This window comes from Lissotriton vulgaris, chromosome 7 (assembly GCF_964263255.1).
Source record: "Lissotriton vulgaris chromosome 7, aLisVul1.2, whole genome shotgun sequence".
Lineage (NCBI taxonomy): Eukaryota > Metazoa > Chordata > Amphibia > Caudata > Salamandridae > Lissotriton > Lissotriton vulgaris.
The window spans coordinates 1,716,749,200-1,716,772,810 of NC_141695.1; the positions used below are offsets into that span (position 1 = coordinate 1,716,749,200).

The 23,611-nt window shown below is 45.5% G+C and overlaps 1 protein-coding gene across 1 annotated transcript in view; it reads left to right on the forward strand.

The window, feature by feature from the left end:
• Window positions 1-23,611, forward strand: part of LOC147706394 (uncharacterized) — a 207,030-nt gene that overhangs the window by 127,897 nt on the left and 55,522 nt on the right. Inside the window, exon 5 of the mRNA XM_086929609.1 lies at window positions 13,278-13,725. Within this exon, the coding sequence (XP_086785735.1) occupies window positions 13,278-13,725 (448 nt within the window). The remainder of the gene's footprint in view (window positions 1-13,277; window positions 13,726-23,611) is intronic.

Below are 23,611 nucleotides of genomic sequence, written 5' to 3' on the forward strand. Positions count from 1 at the left end.
GTCGCTCTAAGCTAAGCTCTCTTGGGGAGTGGGCTCTGTTGTGTTGGACTTCCCTGGTAAAGTCCGGGAATATCAGTACTTTGCTATTGTCCATCTGTAAGTTTTTTTATTCTTACCGGCCCGTTGCAGAATATGGTCTCTATCCCTGAAGTGCAACAGGCAACCTACTATCGGCCGGGGGGGCACCCCCGGTCTGGGCGGTCGGGCCAGGACTCTTTGAGCTCTCTCCAGAGCGTAAAAGGATGATAGTCCCTCCGGGGCTACTTGCGCCCGGAGCCAGTCCATCAGAAAAGATACTATGTTCCCTCCTTCTTCCCTCTCCGTCACTCCAATGACCATTATATTATTTCTGCTTGACCTTCCTTCACTATCCTCGGCCCTGACTTTTAGTGTTTTAAACTTGGCCTCCAGCTCCGCGAGTGACTTCTGTAACACAGACACTGTTGCCGGGAGGTCGACCAATATCTTCTCAGAGGCTCTGACTTGTTTCTTTAATTTATGATGGTCGTCTTTTAACAGGCCCAAGTCTGTGCCAGTTGCATCTATTTTCCCCTCCAACACTTCCCTGGACGACGTAATAGCTTGCATTATGTCCACTAGCGTAGTTTTCGAGGGAGTCGGGCCTCCTCCTGTCTCATTCAACTCCTCTTCCTTGTATGTCTGATTCCCTGTGCCCCATGCACCCTGGGCAACACTTCCCTTCTTCCTTGATATTTTCCCCATATTTAGACTTGCAATCACTTCTCATGCGCCCCGATAATCCAAGTTAGGCAAGGGGGCTGTGCTCCGATGCGGGCACCGATCTTGTGCTGCGTACCTTGGTAGTAGCGAGGGATAGCACTGCTCCCTGTGATAGAGTGATCACTACCCACGTCCACTTGCCCCCGCAAGGCTTCACTAACCTCCAGTGGGCGTAGTTCCTCACCCCCTCGCTGCTGGAGCTTGCGGTGCAATTTCCACCGAGTAAGCAGCAGTTATGGTAGATGTTGTGCACGCGGCCTCCTCTGTGGTGGAGTGCAAAGGGTCCAACCAGATCAGGACCCTAAACGTTATGGCTGCTTGGCCCCATATAATCTCTAGCCGTGGCATTTGTGACGTGTCTGCCCCGCCAATCCTGCTCGCTGTCAATGCTCCAGGGCAGCAGTCACTTACCCAGTCTCAGGTAGTTTTTGGCCCTCTTTTGCCTCTCTGATCCGATCTCTGCAGGCCCTACATCAGGCTTCTCCTCTGGCACGGCTATGGGTCAAGGACAGCCCCCAGTTCTCTATTCTCTCACTGCGTATCGGTCTCGGAGCTGCGCTCTAGCCACCATGCAGAGATTGATCCCCCTCTGAGTCACCCTTTTCTCCAATGTGACTCCCGTCAAGTGGAGGGCGCACCGGCTGCAGAGTTCGTCACTGCCCTTCCAGATCAGCTCACCCGTGGTCCTCCAGCCATCTGCTGGTCTCCTCTTCTCAGTCTGCCATTCCCTTATCTGCAGTCGCTTCCTCGATCCCTCGCTGTCGGGCCCATCGGGAGTCTCTCCACACCTCAGGAATACTTCAGGATCTGCTTGGTGATTGTTTTCGGTGCAGTAGCTCAGCTCCGTCCGGCGCAGCAGTTCTTGGATTCTGTGTTGGTTGCGCCACACCCGTCAGTTCTTTTTCGGCGGTACCCCCTTTTTCAGGGCAGTTCGTGTCCGCCAGATGCTGTCCCAGAGAGCTAGGGCCCCCCGGCTCTCAGTTCGAGGCAAATAGCCGTGCCTGGGGCTTAGGATGGGTGTAATTAGGGGATAGGGCCGAAGGTGCACCGCAGCTTGCATCCGTTCACCTCAGCTTCATGCCACGCCCCTGTTGTAAAGCTGATGCTGCTGTTAGGACGTTAGGTTCTCGCCAACACAGGGCCTCTCTGGTGTGGTCTTCAAAACAGTTGGGAACGTGATTTCTATGGGTTTTGTAAGGGTCGATTTGTTTGATCGCGACTCCAACCTGCGAAGTAGGGTCTTCCCATTTCTTTAGAAGGTTAATGTGGTATATTTGGTCATTACTCCCTTTATGGGGCATGGATACCCTATATGTGACAGGGGTTACTTTCTATTTTATTACATAAGGTCCTTGCCAGGTCGCTAACAGTTTTTTCTCACAGGACGATTGGAGAATCTATACCTTGTCTCCAAAATGTAGGTGTCTTGTCTTGGTCCCTTTGTCATAATAGGTCTTTTGTTTTGAGCCCGCTCCATGTTAAGGTGTACTTTTTGCCCAGAGGGTGGAAATAGTTTCTTTTAATGATGCAGTGTACCCAAGAAGAGGCTTACTCTTGTCCTCTTCCTCAGTCCATTGTTCAGCAGCCATCTCTAGGAGTGTGCGGGGTTTTCGGCCAAACAGCCATCTCTAGGAGTGTGCGGGGTTTCCGGCCAAACAGGAGTTCAAAAGGACTAAACCCAGTTGACGCCTGTTCATAGGTTCTATTAGCAAAGCGGACAAGGGGAAATTTGCGGTAAGTCCTTCCCGGTCTCACTGCTACTTTTTTTAGAATCGTTTTTATGGTCCTGTTATATCGTTCATCAAGACCATCTGTTTGTGGATGGTGTACAGCGGTTCTAATCTGACTGACACCCAGTGACTTACATACTTCCTTCATGAGACGGGAAATAAATGGTGTTCCTTGATCGGTCAGAAGTTCACAGGGAAAACCCACCAGAGAAAAGAAGGACACCACAGCTTGGGCTACCGAAAGGGTAGTGATTCTGGAGAGGGGAATAGCCTCAGGGTACCTGGTGACGTAGTCCACCTAGGACTAAGATATATTGGTGGCTTCGTGCGGAGAGTGGAAGGGGGCCTACCAGGTCCATACCTACTCTTTTGAAAGGTAAAGAGGGGCTTTCTTTTCGGTTGAAGAATTTACCTATTGGCATCTGGGACAGAAGGCACAGAACCTTGCCACCTCCTTATAAACCCCTGGCCAGTAAAACCTCTCTAACAAGTATTTGAGAGTGTGTTCTTGCCCAGGCCTGACTATGGGGAAAGTGTATAAGTTGTTCCCTAAAGGTTATGGGGACAACTAATTGTTCTTTGTGCTTGTTGGGAATCCTGTAGAGAAGACCCTTTTTGAAACAGAAATAGGAGGCCTACCTTTTTGTGGTCTTTGTTTTCTTCTGCTTGTTTCCAGGAGTACACTAATGTGCTGTCTTCTCTCTGGTCTGCCCTGAAACTCCGGGTTGACATATGTTCGCTCTCTGTGGACGAAAGAAAACATGTGACAGGGGTTTGGGAAGATCGTGTACACAGTTCTCTTCCTTTCCTTTTCTCAGCCCTAGTTTTTAAAGTTTTTATTTGGGTACTTTGTATGTCCGATGTACAGAAGATGGTCTCTCTCAAATAGTCCGGGTCAGAAGCTTCCTTTGGTAGTTTGGCCACATATTCATCAAAGTTCAGGAGGTGAGTGCCTAGTAGAACTATTTTCACTAATACAGGAACAGCTTCTACCCTCCTTACCTGAGGGTCTCCATTAATTTCTATAATGACTTCCGCTAGGGGGTACGAACATATGGCCCCATGGATACAAGAAACCTGTATCTCTTCTTCGCCCACAATCTGATTAAGAGAGATCAGCTCCCTACAGATAATACTATGGTGACAACCAATATCTAACAAGGCCTCCACTGGCCTTCCGTTCAGGCGTATGGGCATTTTATACCACCCTTGAGTCCCTCCTGTGGTCAGAACCCAACTCTGTGATACTCCTATATTTATAAGTTCTATTCCCTCAGTTTTTCGTGGGCAGTTCCGGGCAACGTGGCCCCACTCCGCACAACAGAAGCACTGGGGTTCTGCTTGTGGCAGTGTGGTTGGTGCCAGAGCCTTGAGTAGGGATTTGGACACTGCAGGTATTCTAGCATCCCCTCCGATTCATACAGCAGTTTTTTGGGGGGGAAAAAGGAATTTTCGTTGGTTGGGAATCAAACTCTGGAGGTCTATGGTAGGCACATGCTAGCACCACAGCGGTTTGTACCGTCATGCCAAGATGTTTTTTTACCCATGTCCTGGTATTTGGTGGTAGGGCTTCTAAATGTTGTTCGAGGTATATTTTTTCAGTGACCTCCTCAACTGTTGTAGGGTCCAGTTGCAGCCACCTATTCCCAAGGTCTCTGATCCTATAATATAGGGCTCTAGGATTATCCCCTGATGCCCACCGCTCTTTACGGAACCTAGTTCGGTAGTATTCCTGGTCATAGCCTAACCTTTTAAGGATTGCCTTTTTAATATCTGGATAGGGCATAGTACCATCAGGGTTGGCGGCTTGATAGGCCGCCTGTAATTCCCGAGAAAGTAGGGGCGCTATGTACTGGCCCCACCTCTCTGGGGGCCAAGCGGCAGTTGTTGTCACCCTTTCACAATTAGCCCAAAAATAGCCTGGGTTATCGTCCTCTTGGAATTTCTGCAGGACAGAGCTAGGAACGTTTGGGCGTACCCTTACGGTAGAGATAGCATCCGTCAGGTGTTGTATGGCAGTATCTTGTGTGTGTTGGTTAGAGGCCATTAATGCAGCTTGTTCTCACAGTGCCATTTGGAAAGCCTCCCTTTCTTTTTGGGTTGCCTGGTTTTGCAGTTCCAATACTAACTGGAGGTTTCACTGTCCCTCAGCTGAGTGATTAAGGCCTCCTTAGTGACGGGTTAGGTCTTGATGAGATAATGATGCTATCCCACTTCTGACACCATTGTAATCACTCAATGGATTAGGAAGGGGTATGCACACAAAGATAAAGAAATTCTGTTGTACTAGTAGGGATTTTATTCAGTGGTATGTTTCACCAAACAGTCAAAACAAAAGTAAACTGAGGGTGCTATAGGACAGTCCACAAACAAGGGAAGTAGTCTCTCCCTGTGTGCTTCTTTTTCCCCTCAGAATGTAGCGGGGCTTTCTTTTCTTCTCCTTCACACAATGAGCAGCCACAGGACGATGGCGGTATATTTTGCCCTAAACATTTTTTTTTAAAAAGGAACAATAGAACATCAGAAAAAATGCTTAGGGACTCCTGTGCAGACCCCCACCCAAACACCCTGGTGGTTGCGGTGCTTGCTTCAGTACATGCAGTGCTTGGTGCAAGTCTACAGCCCCCACCACCTCCCCATGGCGAAATAATGGAGGAGTAAAACTTGCCTAAAGCCACGGCCCTCTTGGGTCGTGGCAGAAGGAGTCCAGACGTCCTCTTTTTTCTCAGGACTGTTGGATTGTCAGATGTTGCCTCCAGGCTGTTCCCCGTAGTCCTCTCCTGGTTCTCCTCTTGGGCTCCTCACTCTCAGCCTCCCTGTAGTTGTTCTTTCCCGGCATTGTAGTGTCGCGCTCTAGTCCTTGCGGTCGTGTGATGACTCAACACGCAAGGACGTGAGGGTGACGATGTGCGCATGCGCGAGAAGTGCGGTGCGCAGGTGCGAGCGACCGGAGCACAGAGACAGTAAGACGCTTGGCGCTCTTTTTCTGGTGATATAAGCTTAAATAAATAGACTTCCCTCATACTGCAGAGTCGGTGTCCTCCTTTGTAAAGGTGAAGAACCCAAACTTCACAGTGGCGATGAGGAGTGGGATTCCCCACAAGGAAGACATTGTGTTAAAAAAAAAAGGAACAAATATAGAACCATATTTAGAAAGCACAGAGGAGCAGCAGAAAACAAGTAACTGACAGGGGGAGAAGAAGTACGGTGGCAAGGAGATCACAAGAGGAGCGTGGCAGAGGCGCAAAGAAGCGGGTAGCTCCCACCATGTGCACCAGAGCCAGGAACCGAGGCGACCGTGAAAGTAAAGCATGGTAAGAGGGTGGCAATATCCCCACAGAGGCCCTGGTGGAACGGGGAGACCACAGAGAAGGGGGAGAAGGAGAACCCCGACCCAACACGGCGGAAGGCGGGAACGCAAGCGCGCCAGAAAGCCCTAGAAGCCAAGGTGGGGAACCGGAAGAACAGGCCAGAATGAGCACCCAAGCATTGTCGCTCACAGCGCCCATTCCATTCCTGCCCAAGCCAGGTGAACCCCTGATGAAGTGGGAAGACTGGAGGGAATATTTTAAAAATTACCTCGAAGCCTTGGAGAATGAAAGTGGGGAAGCCTTTCCCAGCGCGAGGAGGAGAAGGATACTCTTACATAACCTAGGCCCGGAGGGGATAAGAGTGTTCACGAATCTAGTGCCCACACCCAGGCTTGCGGCAGACGACGACGTCTTCAAGCATGCCTTAGAGGATCTGGACAATCACTACCGTCCAGCGGTGTGTGTCTCCATTGATCGTTTCAACTTCCAGCAGAGAAAGCAAGAAACGGGAGAATCCATAGATGACTACGTCGCAGCATTGAGAAGATTGGCGATTACATGCAAATATATGAAGCACTCAAAGACGACTTCATAAAGGACCAAATCGTTATGCATACTACCAACAAGACAGTACAGGATAAGCTGTGGGCACACGGAGAAGCGACGTTGAAAGAAGTTATAGCAATGGTAAAGAAGGCGGTACTGTCGAAGCGTTGTGCCGACGCAGCGAAAAGGGAGAACACCCAGCGGACCATGGTGAACAGGGCGGATGATGCAGAGCCCTCAGGAAGAAATAGGACAACGCCCAGAGATAATAAAGGAACCAGCAGATGGTCAGGAAACCCAGGACAAGCGGGAAAACAGTCCATGGATAGCAAGACCGCGTGCAACAGCGGCGGAAGTGTAACCCACGCAGCCCAAGATAAACGCTGCCCGGTGTTCCAGGCGAAATGCATGTTCTGTGGCCTAATAGGACATTACGAGAAAGTATGTCGCAGGAAAGGGAAGAGGTTGGTTGTGAAGTACATAGCACAGGACCAACCAGGAGGAGAAGAAGAGGAGCAGGATGAAGAGGACCTAGTATTGTGTATCGAGGAGCAAGTGTTGGGCATAGAAAACAAACCCTCTAGTAAACCACGTGCTGACATGCTGATAGGGGGAGTGAAGATCAGGATTGCGATAGACTCAGGATCTCCGTACACCATAGTCCAAAGATCAGTGTGGGAAGAAGAGTTCAAGCCTAGCCGAGGACCCAAATTGGAACAGCCAGACATACGACCAGTGTCGTACACAAACAATCCGATCCCCATGGTAGGCTACAGAACCCTGAAGTTTGAATTCAGGGGATGAACAGTGGAGTGCAAACTGTATGTGGCAGAGAAGGGCCCCTCGATATTAGGGTGGATGGATCAAGGGGACCTAGGAATACAACTGGACCCGGGAGGTGATGTGCAAGTGCTGCTGACGGACTGCGAAAGCTGGACGGACCTGGAGAAAGTAAAAAGAGACTTCCCGAAAGTGTTCGGTGGAAAGGTTGGCAAACTGGAGAAATTCATGCACAAAATCCTGCTCATAGAAAACTCACATCCAGTATCCCACAAGGTCCGTAATGTGCCCATAGCAGTAAAAGAAGCCGTACAACAGGAACTACTCAGATTGGAAGAGCAAGGAATAATCGAACCCATAGACAGCTCGGAGTGGCTGGCGCCCTTAGTTGTGGCAAGAAAACCCAACGGCAAGGTGTGTCTATGTGTGGACCTTCGAAAGGCTTAACAAGGGCCTGTTTGTGGAGAAATTCCCGTTGCCTTGAATAGAAGAAATGCTAGCCAGAACGAGGGGAGTAAAGTGGTTCTCCACCATTGACCTCGCATCCGCCTATCATCAGATAGACCTGCACCCATAAATCCAGAAATTCACATGCTTTATAACACCCTTCGGATACTATCAATTTCGCAGAATGCCCTTTGGGCTGGCATCGGCCGCAGCGGTATTCCAAAAACTAATGCACCGCCTGTTTAAGGACGTGGAAGGCATCCAATATTTTTAAGACGACATCTTAGTGATGGGGATGGACCGAGAGGACCATGACAAGAAATCAAACAAGGTGCTGAGCGTGCTGCAAGAGAAGGGCCTGACAGCTGAGTGGGATAAATGTCGGCTGGGTATGACGTCTGTCACCTACCTCGGACATGAGATTGGAGGAAAAGGTATCACTCCTAAGAGAGAGAACGTGAAGGCTATCTGCCACACCATAGCTCCCGTCAGCAAAGAGGAGGTGAGATCCTTCCTGGGGATGGCCGAATATTATTGCAAATTTGTTCAGCACTTCGCCACAAAGACACATAACTTGAGACAGCTCATAAGGGACAAGACTGCGTTCCATTGGGATGAAGGAGCACAAAGAGAATTCGAATAGTTGAAGAGAGACATAAGCCAAGCGGTGCCGTTGCATGGACATGATCCTCAAGGGCAGACCATACTGACAACGGATGCCAGCGAGAAGGGGCTGGGAGCAGTCCTCGCGCAATAGAGGGAAGATGGAACTGTGGAGACTCTCAGCTTCTCATCCAGAGTGTTATCTCCCACAGAACAGAAAATCAGCGTGACTGAGAAGGAAATGCTAGCAGTGGTATGGGCCATGGGGAAGTTCAGACAGTTCCTGTGGGGTACGAGATTTTGTCTACAGACAGACCACAAACCGCTGGTCAAGGTACTCACCTCGAGTGGACATGCAACCGTCACTCCACGCATAGCCAAGATGACGCTGAAGTTGTTGGAGTACAGGTATGATGTGGAGTACATACCGGGGACGCGCAACAAAGTAGCTGACTACCTCAGTCGGGCCTCAGCCATGGAAGAAGCGCCTATTCCATCGTTGGAGAATGAAGAGATGATAGCAATGATGGAGGACTGAGAAAGAGTGATCAGCAAGCAAGAATGGGCACAGGCGTATGAGGAGGACGAGGACATAAAAGAGGTCAAAGAATGTCTAATCAGTGGTTGGCCCGAGAAGAGGCGGTTGAAAGAGGTGCTCCGGAAATTTTACAAAGTACGGGAGGAACTATCGATGAGCGACTCCGGAATCTTTTTGTATCGGGGTGACTAAGTGGTGCCCCCCACAAAATTGATACCGCTCCTGCTGAGCCAGCTACACGAAGGACACCTCGGCATTGTGAAAGCCAAACTGCAGGTGAAGCAGATGTACTGGTGGCCGGGACTGGACAATCAAGTGGAAATGCACGTGAGAGTCTGTGACCAGTGCCAAGGAGCGGACAAAATATTGAAACCGCTAAGACCATCGTTAGGAAGATTCGAACAGCCTCGCAACCCTTGGGAGGATGTATCGGTTGATATTCTGGGACCGGTATTGGATAACCAAGGGATGCCAAAGTACCTGTGTGTTTTGGTGGATAAATACTCTAAATGGCCGGAAGTTCACTTGCAGGAAGAAATGGACTCGGACACAGTGATAAAGTTCCTCACCTCAGTGTTTCTGAGAGAAGGGATCCCGAGAACAATCCTGAGTGACAATGGCCCGCAATTCACATCTGAGAAGTGGTGCAAGTATACAGAGAGGAATGGAATCAAAACTAAACACACTTCAGTGTACCAAACATCGAGCAACGGACAGGTGGAAAGATTCAATCGGGTCCTCATGGGGTCCATACAAGCCGCCATCATGAAGGGCAAGTACTGGGAGAAAAGTCCAGAGCATGATATGGGCGTACAGGATTACCCCCACCTCTACAGGGTGCAGCCCGTTCCAGATCTTAAGAGGCAGGCACCCATTTACGAAGGACAACGTGGTCTGGAGGGAAAAGACCGTCACCAGCAAATGGTCACCTGCTGTTGTCCAGCATAACCTTGAGAAGGCCCAGAAAGTATACACTGAACACTATAACAAGAGGAGAAACGTGAAGGAAGCAGCCCTTGAAAGAGGGGAATGTGTCAGAGTCAAGTTGGCAGTACTGAGAAGAAAAGGAGAAAGCAAGTACAGCCCACCCATGCAAGTGGAAATGTGTGGTCCCAAGACCGCATGGCTAAAATTAACAAGATCCTACAGTGGAGGAAGAGAAAGACCAACAAGATCAAGGACCGAGAGGCAGCGAGGAACGAATGAGTGCAGGAGGTGAATGCCAAGTGGAAGGAGAATTTCAGGTAGAGAAATGAACTGAGTCAGCAGAGGGACAGAATGGTGAGCCCTGCAGAAGGTGGTGCTCGAGAAGCTTCTACACCGGTAAGACGTACACGTGCTGGAAGAGCAGTGGTCAGGCCTGCTCATTTCAGAGACTTTGAACTGGTGGAATGTTAAACCTGTGGACTCATGGCATTTCTTTTGTATTTGTATAAAAAGGGGAGATATGTAGCGTCGTGCTCTAGTCCTTGCGGCCGCGTGATGACGCAACACGCAAGGATGTGAGGGAGACGATGTGCGCATGTGCGAGAAGCTCGGTGCGCATGTGCGAGCGACCGGAGCTCGGAGACAGTAAGACGCTTGGCGCTCTTCTTGTGGTGATATAAGCTTAAATAAATAGACTTCCCTCATACTGCAGAGTTGGTGTCCTCCTTTGTAAAGGTGAAGAGCCCAAACTTCACAGGCGTCTCCTTCTCTCCTAGCATACTTCAAACATAGTGGACAAGTCATGTGACAGTGAAGAGGGGCTCGCGCACAGGTCAATGTGTGCAAGCTTGTTGATGGTGGCTGAACATAAAAAAGTACCAGCGTTCTTCACTGGTTTGCTATACAAATGTCCGAAAGAGGTAAGTGTGGACAACATTAAAATTACGTTGCTGTATAAGTCAGAATTTTGTAGGAGTGTCACATTACGCTATTATGCCATGTTACCATGTCAGCGTAATTGTAGCACAGGAACAACGCAAACAAGCAGAATGTGTTCGGGCGTTTTTCACTGCACTACACAAAATTAAATATTTGTATTTCACCTAATTACACCTAATTTCACATAATTTGTCCTACATTTCTTGTAATAACTGGTAAGGAAATTCTGTTCATTTTTTACACGCCTCCTTAGTAGATTTATTGACAGTAGTGCACGGTGAATGTCCTGGGGCAGCCAGTGTTGACTGGGCAGGGTCCAATGAATGATGTGCACATATATTTACCAGTAGTGTGCCAGGGATTCTGATACTTCTGGCACATCCCACTTGAATAAGCAAGTTACCCCCTTTAGACCCTTGGCTAATTTTAGTTTAGAAAGAGTAAGGCCAGAAAAGCGCTTAAACAGGAAGTGGGCGCGACCATCTGTCCCGTTTGAGATTGACGAAAGACGCCCATACTCTCTATTATGCTTACGGCTTTTGTCATTGTAGTAGACAACTTCTGCATGCCAGTGTTCCTGCATGTGTCTTACACTGGAACTGCACATTATGGGGCAGATGTATCAAGGTAATTTTTTGTCGCAAACGCTGCAATTCGCAAACAAGCAGCGTTTGCGACTAAAAATTTGCTATTTGGAATGTATGAAGCAAAATGCATAGCAAAATTAAGGAATCGTAAAATTTGTGATTCCTTAATTTTGCGTAAGCATTTAAGAAATCGCAAATTGCGATTCCATAAATGCTATGCATCATGCATTTCGATTTAGCGATTTGCCCTTAAGAAATCGCAAATTACCACCAACTTGTAGTTGGTGTTAATTTGCGAATTCTTTTACAAATGCACTTTTTGGCATTTGTAAAGGTGCCATGTGGCGCTCATACATGCCCTTAGGGCATGTATGTGCGCCATATGCGCACACATGTAAATTTCAGGGGTGCAGCAGGGTGTCCTTAAGACACCCTTGCACCCTTGAAATTATTCTCAATTTGCGATTAGCAAATTGCGAATCGCAAATTTGAGAATAACTTCCCATTCCTTCCTATGGGCCTCCTGGCCCATAGAAATGAATTGGAAATTATTCCTTAATTGCGATTAGCAATTTGCTAATCACAATTAAGGAATTTTAAGAAATCGCTGAACAATAGCAAATTTTTACATACATACCAATTTGCTATTCTCAAATGGCGATTCTCAAAAAAATCGCTATTTGAGAATCGCAAATAGGTATTTTGAGACATCTGCCCCACAGTTCCTTGTTTAGTGTCTTTGTCTGTCTTTCTGTACAAGTGTATTTTTTCTGCCTTACTCGGTTTCCACTTGTGTATCTTTGTTTGTTCATGGCTGAATTGTTTTTTTGGTGCAGATTCTTGCATGATTGAGATGTTATTTGTATGCTTCTCATCTTGGAATGAACATGTGATTTATGTGACTCTTGTACTTGATCGATGCATGCGCATATATCCGCTCACCTATGTTCGCCCAGAGGCTGCAATTTCTTTTTGTGCATTTGAAATTATGCTTGTGAGCCTGTGTTTTACATGACAAAGTAGTTGCTTGTGGCCCTGTTTTTCCAGGCCTTATCTTACTTGTGAGCATTTTTCTTTCTTTGTCATATTCTTCTTGCTCATCTGCCTCGGTGCTTGACTCGAGTACCTACACATGTTCTCTCCTTTCTGCACATCACTTTCTGTATGTGCCCTTTAGAGCTGTCAGACCTTCTCATATCATGTGTGAGTAGCAAACTCTTTTGTTTCTGTATCTCAGTGTAATTTGGGAGAAGTCTATTCAATTCTGATTTCTACAGGTTACACCACATGAGGCTTGAGTAGTCAATCTAATTCTATGTTGCCTCCAGATCTCAAGTTGCATCAGGGCAGGTGTGAGTAAATCATTCAGCCAAGCCTTCTTGTTAGCATTCTGGTCCAGGACTTGTAAGGAATCGCTATTACAGACTTGCAAAACGGGATGCATGTAGAAATCGCAATATTTTTTGCGATTTCTACTGCTTCCTTATTTGCGATTCGCAAATTTCTAATCGCAAATAAGGATGCGATTTCCCATTCATTCCTATGGCCCATAGGAATGAATAGGGAGTCAATCCTTATTTGCGATTAGCAATTAGCGAATCGCAAATAAGGATGCGATTTCAAGGGTGCCAGGGTGTCCAAAGGACACCCTGTAGCACCCCTGAAATGCAAATGTACACAGGGTTTGCGCACACACATGTCCAAAGGACATGTGTGTGTAACATACAACTTAGAAAAATGAACTAAAGTGCATTTTTCTAAGTTTTCGCTATTTACCACGAAGTTACACTTCGCGGTAAATAGCGGCCCTGTATTGCGAATTCGCAATTTTGAAAAGGTTCATGAATAGCATTTAAAGAATCTCTAATTGAGATTCCTTAAATGCGATTCTTCGCAATTTAGCGAGTTCTGTAATAGCAATTTTTGCATTTGGGATGATGAATCCCAAATGCAAAAATAGCGCTCGCAAAGGGCCGGATTCTCAGAATCTGGCCCTTTGCGAGCCGATTTTACTTTGATGAATCTGGCCATTAGAACTGGATAAATTACTCACACCTGAAATGGAATATCTTTAGAGGGGGGTCCCCAGTGCCTGATGTCAAGGACTTATGGTAATATTCCCTCTTAGTTTCAGGTCAGGAGTCAGCTTCAAAACCTCTGGCCATAGAACAGGAGCCAGAGAAGGAAGCCAGTGATCTCAAGCCAGGTAAAACCAAGGCAAAGCCAAAGGCTGAGTCTGATGCCAACATTAAGGCCCATGCTGTGGTCTCAGATGTCATCAACAGCAAGGCTCTAAAAGAGAAGATCCAGAAGGAGATCTATGAGCTGCTCAAGTCTTCCATATCCTTGAGTGCACCCAAGAGAATAGCGTCAACCCCAATGCTCGTATCGGTCACGGTGAGAACAACGATTCATGCAAAGGGTGTACAGATATCGAAACCTGCCAGTGACTTGAGGGGGATTAAGAAGTCCAAGAAGACCAGGATGTTTAACATGGTTCCGCCTTATGGTAACGTTGACAAGCCAACTGAACCAATCATCTGGCACATGCCGCCTACTGGAGGAGACCCTGAAAGGTGAGTCACTGTTAACTAGCGTACCTGCAGAAAAGAGCACCTGCTGTGGTATTCACAGTGTTGCACTGTGACATAATCAATTCTCTTTAGAATGTCTCATCCCTATTGGGTGCCACATAAGTGCAAACTTACACAAACCTTTCTATTAAAAGCAACACAACGACACAAGAATTAACCTGGGTTGGAATACACATCAGTACAAAGTTGTTTATTTTCACAGAAATAGTGCACATTCACTAGGGCACATATACTTATCCAGCAACACAAATTGGACATTTTACAGTGATGACAAAGGAAGGACTCAGCTTGCTGTAACTATCAATACTCAATGACACAAGCCCATAGTGATGGATGCGGTGGACTGCAGCTGTGCTGGGATACAGAAAGACACAAAACAGTCTTTTCACAGAGACACAACCACAGGGTTCTTATCCATCTGCCTAAATATGCACAGTGGCAGAAGTGTCTCCATTCTTAATGCCAAGTTCCCATGAGGTGCAAATAACCTACAGCACATACAGATAGACATAAGGTTGGTTTGTTCAAAGTGACACATATTCAGTTGAGAATGCTCTCAGACACACACTTTCAGATGAGTGCTTCCTTAACTGCACAGATGAAGAATCACAATTTGCTCTGTTTATTAAACCACTAACAGATCACATGGGCAAGAGTAAATACAAAGACACAAACGTGTCTATACAGCCTTTATCATGACATCTTTACCACACAATGACTTTACCATACAGCTAAGGATAATTTTAGAGTTTAGGGGTGGATAGTGGTAAGGGGAGGTAAGAGCAAATTTAAGGTTTAGGGATGGGCAGTAGTTAAGAGGGGTAATGTTGATTTTAGGGGTTAGGGGTGGGTAGAGGTAGAGGTAAAGGTAGGTAAGGGCAATTTTAGGATAAAGGGTTGGGTAGTGGTAAAGGGAGGTAAGGGTAATTTTAGGGGTTGAGGTCCGGCAGAAGTAAAGAGAGGGAAGGGTCATTTTTGTATTTAGGGTTGACCATGGTAAAGGCAGGTAATGGTCATTTTTGGGTTTAGGGCTAGATAGGGTGTAAAGAGAAGTAATGATAATTTTGTTGTTTAGGGGTGGATAGTGGTAAAGGGAGGCCAGGATAATTTTAAGATTAATGGGTGGGTGGAGGTAAAGGAAGGTATGGGTAATTTTAGGGTTTGGGGTTCGGTTGTGGTAAAAGGAGATTAGGGTAATATGTGTGGGTATTGCCAAAGGGAGGTAAAGATACATTTAGGGTTTAGATTTGGGTTGGGTGTAAAAGGAGGGATGAATACGTTTAGGGTGGGTAGTAGTAAAGGCGGTCAGGGACATTTTGTGGGTTTAGGAGTGGGTAGTAGTAAAGTGAGGTTGGGGTAATTTTAGGGCATAGGATTGTTCAATGCTAAAGGGTGGTAAGAGTAATTTTAGAGCATAGGGGTGAGTAGAGGTAAAGGGGGCAAGGGAAATTATAAGATAAAGGGCTGGGTAGAGATAAAGGAAGATAGGGTCATTTTGGGGTTGGTTAGTGTTAAAGGGAGGTATGGGTAAGTTTAAGGTGTAGGTGTGAGAATTGACAAAGATAAGAAAAGGTAATTTTAGGGTTTAGGGTTGGCCAATGGGTAAAGGTAGGTATGAGTAACTTTATGATTTAGGGGTATGAATGTGCATGTGGGTTTATAAATATATATATGTGTGTGTATATATAATATCCATATGAACAAGGCAGATCTCGCGGCTGAAACGTGTTGCCTGCAACTCATGTCACTTGAATAAAGAGCTGTGATGGGTGTCCATGCTGTTCCGGTCCTGTTTCCTCGGGAGGGGCAGGTTTTGAAGATGTGTGTTTGTGTATATACATACATATATATATATATATATATATATATATATATATATATATATATATATATATATATGTATATATATATATATATATATATACATATACATATACATATACATATATATATATATATATATATATACATATATATATACATATATATATATATATATATATATGTGTGTGTGTGTGTTTATGTATGTGAGTATATATGTGTGCATGTTTCTATGTGTATATATATATATATATATATATATATATATATATATATATATATATATATATATTTTTTTTTTTTATTCAAAAGCAAGTGTGCGTGTGCTGGCAGGGGAACAGGGGAATACTTGAAAAACAGTTCATTCTACTAAATGACATGCTGTCCCAGTGGACAAATCTCCTTATTAATTGATGCCACTTCTCATACCTATATAGTGCTGTATGCTTTCCTAGAATTAAAATTGAAAACATATATTTTGAAGTTTGCTAGAGTGAAGTGAATTACATTTTAAAACATTGCAAGTATCAAAAGGCAGCATTGTAGGTGAGTATACCTTTCCTTGTCTATGTTCAGTCCATTAGGTTGTATCTATTCTCAACATGTACCTTGATTCTAACTTCATGAGTGATTGTGCACTGGTAATATAGTGCTGCCCATTTATGTTTTTGGGCATAGTCAGTGGAGGGCCTATCTGTCTTGCACTTTAGTGCATTTTGGATAGTTATGTTTTCTTTCAAATTCGTAATTACATTCGTAGTGTTAATGCCATGTTCACAGGTTTTGCATTTACTGCATTTAGTAAAGTCTCAATGGGGTTAAAACCAATGATCTTGCTTGGATTCGAACACATTTTTGACTAGTTAGTCTATCAGTAAAAATGCCTTTCTCTATGTGTGATACAATGTTTCCCCCCTACTTCTCGCCCAATAGTAGGGTCAGCACGTATGAGGTGCCAATGTTTCTGTATGGTTCTTTGCAATCATGTTGACTATTGTATGTGGTTATAAACCCGCACACTCGTCCCTCATTGTACTTTGCATCTCGATGGTGGAATAGTACTGTTTTTCTGTTGCATATGGATATTCTGTTCTTAGCTGATAACAATATGGTTTCAGAAATATCCCCTAGCTCTCAATCTGCTCATCATTTCTTTCTGTGTTTTATTGAGCGCTTCTTTGGAGCTGCATATGCATTTAGGTTGCATAAGCTCCCCTTAGGGTATGCTGTTCTTCAGTGACAGGGGGTGAGAACTTGAAAAATGGAGTGTGGTGTTACCATCTGTATCTTGTCTAGATACTTTTGTGGTTAATTTTGAATCAATAATTTCCAATTTAACGTCCAGGAAGTCTAGTGTTGTGTTACTGATTCTACTGGTAAATGGAAAGTTCAAATCATTGCTATTAATAAAATCAACACATTTGTTGGCTAACTTTATGTCCCCCTTGAACATTATGGACAAATCATCAATATTTCTAACTCACATATCCACCTGGTGGGACCATTCTTGCATACGAGCACCATTGAGCTTCTCCTCCTCCCACCAGTCCATACACAAATTAGGGTAGCTGGGGGCCAAGCAGGTGCCCATCGCGGTACCTCTTAGCTGTTGGAAAAGCTCATTATTGAAAATGAAAATGTTACATGTCAGACACCAGTTAATCATGCTTAATAGCGCCTCATAATGGGCACAGAATTTGATAGGTCTAGACCTCAGAAAATGTTTCACTGCTCTGTTACCATCATTGTAACAAATGCTAGTGTATAACAAAGTCACACCCAAACACATCATTTATAAGTCATCCTCCCACTGTACATCAAATATACGTTTAAAAAAATCTCAGGCTTTCCTTGATATTGGAGCGGAGGTTCATCACCAAAGATTGCAAGAAATGGTCAACATATATTTAGATACATTCTCAAATAAGCTGTCTATGGCAGCTATGATAGGCCTACCTGGAGGCTTGTCCCAGTTCTTGTGGGTCTCAGGAATTAAATATAAAATCAGTAACTTTGCATAGCTCACCTTTACAAAATTGTATTTATCTGCTTTCAGTAGCTCTGCTTCACGCCAACCATGCAATTCTTTGAAGAATTAATCATTAGTAGCCGGATAAGCTCCTCTTGTGATTCTCATATAACATGTAGTATTGTTCAGTTGGGGATAAGCTTTCTCCAAATACATGGTCTTTGGTGACACAACCACGTTTCTTCCTTTGTCGGAGCCTCTTATGATACATTCATCATTCTGAATCCATTCATCCATCACTCTTCTAAACTTATCTTCTTTTGGAGATATGGCCTGTTTCTTATGGTTAATTCTCAGTCTTATTCTTTGCAACTCGTTCACTACTGTTTCTGAAAACAAGTTGATACTATCATGCTAGTTTACTGCAGTACAAGATAATAGCTCATATTGCCCTAAAGCCTTCACCCGACCTGTGCTGCTGCGGTCCTATAGTCTCCACTCAAACGTGAAGCTACCAGACTGATCTCCGCAGTTCCCTCACTTGTGTTTGGAGATCCTCCGTCAGGTTCTAGAGACTCCGTCAGGTACTAGAGACTGTCTATGTCGCACAGCAATGGCTGTTCCACTGCTGATAAACGCTGATCCATTTTATATTGGTCAGTGGCTCATGATCTCTCGACTGCCCGACTGCTCTGCGCACTTATTCAGACCTATCACGGATAACCCACTGGTTTCTACCGCTCTTTCTCATAACTACTCTGCATGGTGGTCCTACACTCTTGATTCCATCTACCAACACAAACGCAAGGAGCACAGCTTGAAATAATAGTTCTGATACTAACCGCAAGAGTGAACAAGACACAAAGGGAGACAAGCGGTAGTAGTAGTGCCACACCAACGAGCTCCCGCACAGCAGAGGCCATACATACCAGTTCAGCTCTGCAGCCACCTCCTCCCTCCCTGCCTGACAATAACGGATAGAGAAAGCAGAACCAACAACAAGAAGGTGCGTCCAGAACTGACACTATCGGAGTCTCCAATCAAAGCCAGGTCTGACCTGACCAGTACGATGGACATGATCTTAAAAAAGCTAGCAGAGGTCCATGACTCAGCCAAATCAACTAAAAGCAAAACGGACACTATGCAACTGGAGCTTACAGCAATCCAGGCAGATATGAGCATTATGAACAAGAGCATCTGCGAGGCAGACCAGCGCCTAAGTGACGTGGAAGACAAGACCTCCCAATCCTCTAAAACCATAAAACATCTCCGGAGCGCCACAAATGACCTCAAGAAGCAATATGCTGAGTTGGAAGATCGCAACAGGAGAGGAAATGTTCGCATCTTAGGAGTTCCGGAAAATTCAGAGAATGATGCGGGATCTTGCGTAGCTTTCCTCGAGGCCTGGATAACGATGATCACAGGGATTACATTCCAACACGGCCTGGAAATCGACAGAGCACATAGAATACCAACATTGAAAGCCCAGTGGAGGAAAGGTCCCCATCCCCTGATCTGTAACCCACTCCGCTACCAAAACGTTGAGGCCATTTTGCAGTTTGCCAGGAAAAACCACCATGTCACCTGGGAAGGTCATCGCATAATCTTTACTCAAGATTATTCCAAAGAGACCGTTGAAACAGGGAAAGGTTTTCTTCATCTGAGGGATAAACTGAAGGCGAAAGACATCCAATTTTCTTTTGCAGGTCCATCGAAATTTAAAATCATGGAAAATGTCAGACCGCATTTCTTCACAAACCCGCAAGACCTGGCACGCCATCTAGAAGACTCCCCTCCTCAGAGTATGGACTTGTCCAACGGTTCTTCCAACAAGCGTAAAACGGAAATCCAAGACTCTTCTGTTCCCTGATCTGTTCGAGACAGAGTGTTCCACTGGGATTGCTGTATCCTTCTTCATTATGACTTTCTTCTAGTCTGTGTGCTTATCACGTTATCTTCTGTTACCAAATTACAGTGGCCAGTTAGTATGCCGTCCTTACGCCGCTAAATGTCCCTACATGGGATAATTTGCTGAGTCACTATGGGTTCTGGGGTTCGATGGTTATGTGTACCAATACAGTTACCGTCATTCACTAAACCCCCATATAGTTCAAATGTTCAAATCCTACTAAGTGGGTAATTGTCTCAGTTGCTTACCATCCTTTAGATTTTATATCTGTGTTGATACATACAAGATATGTTGTATTTTCTGACCCATAACTCTCCCGTAGAGTCACTGTTCATTTAATCTCTGCCTTTCGACAGTACTGCAGTTGCAGCTCCTGTCTACGAGTTCTCTAGGGAAGGGGGGTGGGTGGGGAGGGATGGGAGGAGGGGAGTACGGGTGTAGGGGGTAAGGGTGGAGGGAGGGTACGGGATTTAGGGGTAAATGTAATGTTGGATGATTCCTTTTTGTTATTTTATCACCTCTTACATGTTGCTGTCAGTACCTCATTTGTAAATGTAAATGTTATAGTACTTGTATTTCGCCCGAATCACCCCACATGGGGTTTCTCCGGCACTTGTACGCATACCGCTGTGGAACCCTTCCTGGCTTTTTCCCTGTGAGGCGCCCACTCCTGGGCACCCCCAAGGTGCAGCCAGGCATCCTAGTGCTGTTGGGGCCGTTGTGGAGATTAAGCAAGCTATTGCCCAGAGTTGCAGAGTGGGACGCATGATTAGAATGGGCACAGAGGCGAGAATTATCAGGTCAGAGGAAATTGAGCCCAAGACCCGCCGAGGCGGGAATTGAACCCTGGTCCCGGGCCAGACCTCTGCATCAGGGTCTGCCGCTCTAACCATAGAGCCACACTTCTCCACGAGTGTAGTATCACACATATCTTACACTGAGTGCAGACTCCGATCTAGTGCTCACACGTGTCCCTGTCTGAAGACAAACCCGTGCGCAACTAGCCCTGTCCCATTTCACAGACACTACTGCAATGCAATGAGTTCAAAGCCTCCGTCTTCCCGGATATACATACACCTTAATATGCCATACACTCTCATGGCGACCACCACCCCTTAGATGGCCCAGCCTAAAACCTTGACAGAACATCTCAATATTGTCTCGCTGAACGTCAAAGGCCTCAACCATCCAGTGAAACATAGAAAAGTCTTTAAATACTTAGCAAAATCGAAAGGTGGTGTCATCCTACTCCAGGAGACAAAACTCTCGGAGGAGGATATTGGGTTCATAAAACTTAACTGGATCTCGCAAATGTTATGTTCCCCGGCCATCCATAAGAAAAGGGGTGTGATCACCCTAATCTCGAAAAACTCAAAACATTTCCAGTGTCTCACACACTCACGGCACGGAAGGTAGGCTTTTAATCACCCACTTGATGAGAAATGAGGACCCCCATCCACGTAGTGAGAATATATATGCGCCGAAAGCCGACGACCCAGACTTCTGGGACTCTGTCTCAACCTCCATTGAGAGTATACCACAAGATGAACTCTTGATAGTAGGCGGCGACTTCAATCTCCCACTAGACCCTCTAAAAGACCATCAATCCAAGTGCACATATCAACCATCCCGTTCACATGAGTCGCTCAAACGTTTGTGTGCCAAATTCAATCTAAGGGATTCCTGGCACCTCTAACACCCTGATGGGAGGGACTACACATTCTATTCGGCACCTCATAACTCCTACTCAAGAATTGATTACATCCTGATCTCTAGCCCTTTCACTCCTCTGATAGATGTAATGGACATAGCACCCAAGCTAGTCTCTGACCATTCCTTTATCATCGCTAAACTCGCGGGCACCCACTACATACTACCCCCAAAGCGCTGGAACTTCAAAGAGGAAATACTCTGCGACCCAGACCATAAACGAAAAATAGAGAACGCGATTAAGGAATACATCTCACTAAATGACTCCCCAGATTCGAATACCTCGGTCGTCTGGGACACTCTTAAAGCTACGGTTTGAGGTGTCATCATAGGCATTAGAGCACAAACCAACATACAATTGAATTCGAAACTTGATACTCTTGAGAAAGATATCGAGGCTTTAGAAATCGCCCACTCAACTAACTTAGACAATAAATCACACCTTGACCTACTTGTGAAAAAGAAATACGAATACAATGCAATCGTGAGTAAACGCACCGGAGTTTGGGTAAACAAATTCAAAGCGCTCAAACTATGTGAAGGAAATAGCAGGGAAACTGCTTGCATCTTATCTCAAACATAAACAGAAGCAATTCACTAGCTTCAATCAAATACTCTACTAATAATACCCACACCAAACAAGACAAAATACTCGCCTCCTTCCAGGCCTTTTATGAGGACCTTTACAAAAACAAATTGAGATTCGACACAGGTGCATGCACTAAATGCCTAGAAGCGCTAAATATCCCGAAACAATCAGAAGCAGACAGTTCCACATTAGGGTCCCCCTTCACAGATAAAGAACTCTCCTCCTCTATTAAATCTCTCAAAACAACAAAGCCCCTGGCCCTGATGGCTTCTCGGCCAGCTTTTATTAAACATTCGACAAATCTCTTAGCCCCAATATGCTAAAATTATTTAAATCTATCTCAATAAAAGGGATGTATCTGAATCTATGAGTGAAGCTACTATAATTGTTATCCCGAAAGAGGGTAAAGACCCCTCCTAACAAAAACTATTGTCCTATCTCACTCATCAACCTGGATAGCAAAATCTACGCAAAAATCCTGGCCAACAGACTCAATGTAAATGTAAATGTACATGTATTTATATAGCGCAAATCACTGACCAAGGTCGATATCTAAGCGCTTGCTTAGGGAACCCGTCCTGGTATTCCCCAGTGAGATAACCCCGGCAGGGTATCCACAAGGTGAAAATCAGGCATCCCGCCGCGAGCGGCCGTTGTGGAGATTAAGCAAGCTATTGCCCAGAGTCGCAGAGTGTGAACCCGTGAGTTGAGAAGGCACCGGAGCGAGAATTATCGAGTCCGTGGAATTTTTTAGCCCAAGACCCGCCGAGGCGGGGAATTGAACCCTGGTATAGGGCCGATCTCAGCTTCCGGGTCTGCCGCCTCTAACCCCTGAGCCACACTTCTCCACGCAATCCTTCCAAAAATTATCAGCAACTCGCAAGTGGGTTTCCTCAAACACTGCATGTCCAACAATAACACCAAATTGCTGTGTTACGTCCTGGAAGAAGCCAAAATAACCTCAACTCCCTCGGTAGCCATCACCCTGGATGCAGAAAAGTCATTCAACAGGGTGTCTTGGTCCTTTTTAAAACAATATATGGGTGCCTTCAATTTGGGAAGATGTTACATTAACATGGTAATGGCCTTATACTCCTCCCCGTCCGCCCGAATTGCCATAAATGGTACACTTTCAGAATAATTTCGCCTAGAACAAGTGAAGTGTTCATATAGAAAGTAAATAACAGGAACCAGACGAGTAGAAGGTTTCTTGTAAGCTTAATTCTCCAGAATATTCAGCCTCATCCAACACGTCTTCCAGCATCGGAGGTCAGACAGCAACTGTCACATAAAGAACCTCCAAGCTAGAATGTTAACATCACCATTCTAATAATAATAGAATAATAAGAAGGAATACAACAACAAGGTACTAGACAGGATTGCCCTCTTTCGTCTGCTCTATTCCTACTGGCCTTCGAACCCCTCCTCACTGATAAAAAAACGGTGCAGTGACATCACCGGGGTGAGCTTTTTGATATGCGGGTGAAACTGGCTGCATATGCTGACGACATCCTGGTGGTTACTGAATACCCTGACACCTCCATCGAGGCTCTCATGTCCACCATAGAGAATTACTCTGCCCACTCAGGATACAAATTGAACCAGGACAAATCTGAAGTCAAGCCCCTAAACATTTTTAGTACCAGAGACTTGCTGGGCGTTTCCGGCCTCTCATGGCAAACCGGCTTTATTAAGTACCTGGGTATCGAATTTGGCAGCACCCTTCTTGAGACCCTCCAGCGCAACGAGTCCATCACCGTGGAAAAAATCAAAGCACAAGTAGACGACTGGCCCCCCGCTTCATAACATGAATGAATGAAAGAATGAAAACAATATTTAATAAAGCGCACTGCTGCCAAGCGGCTTCCTG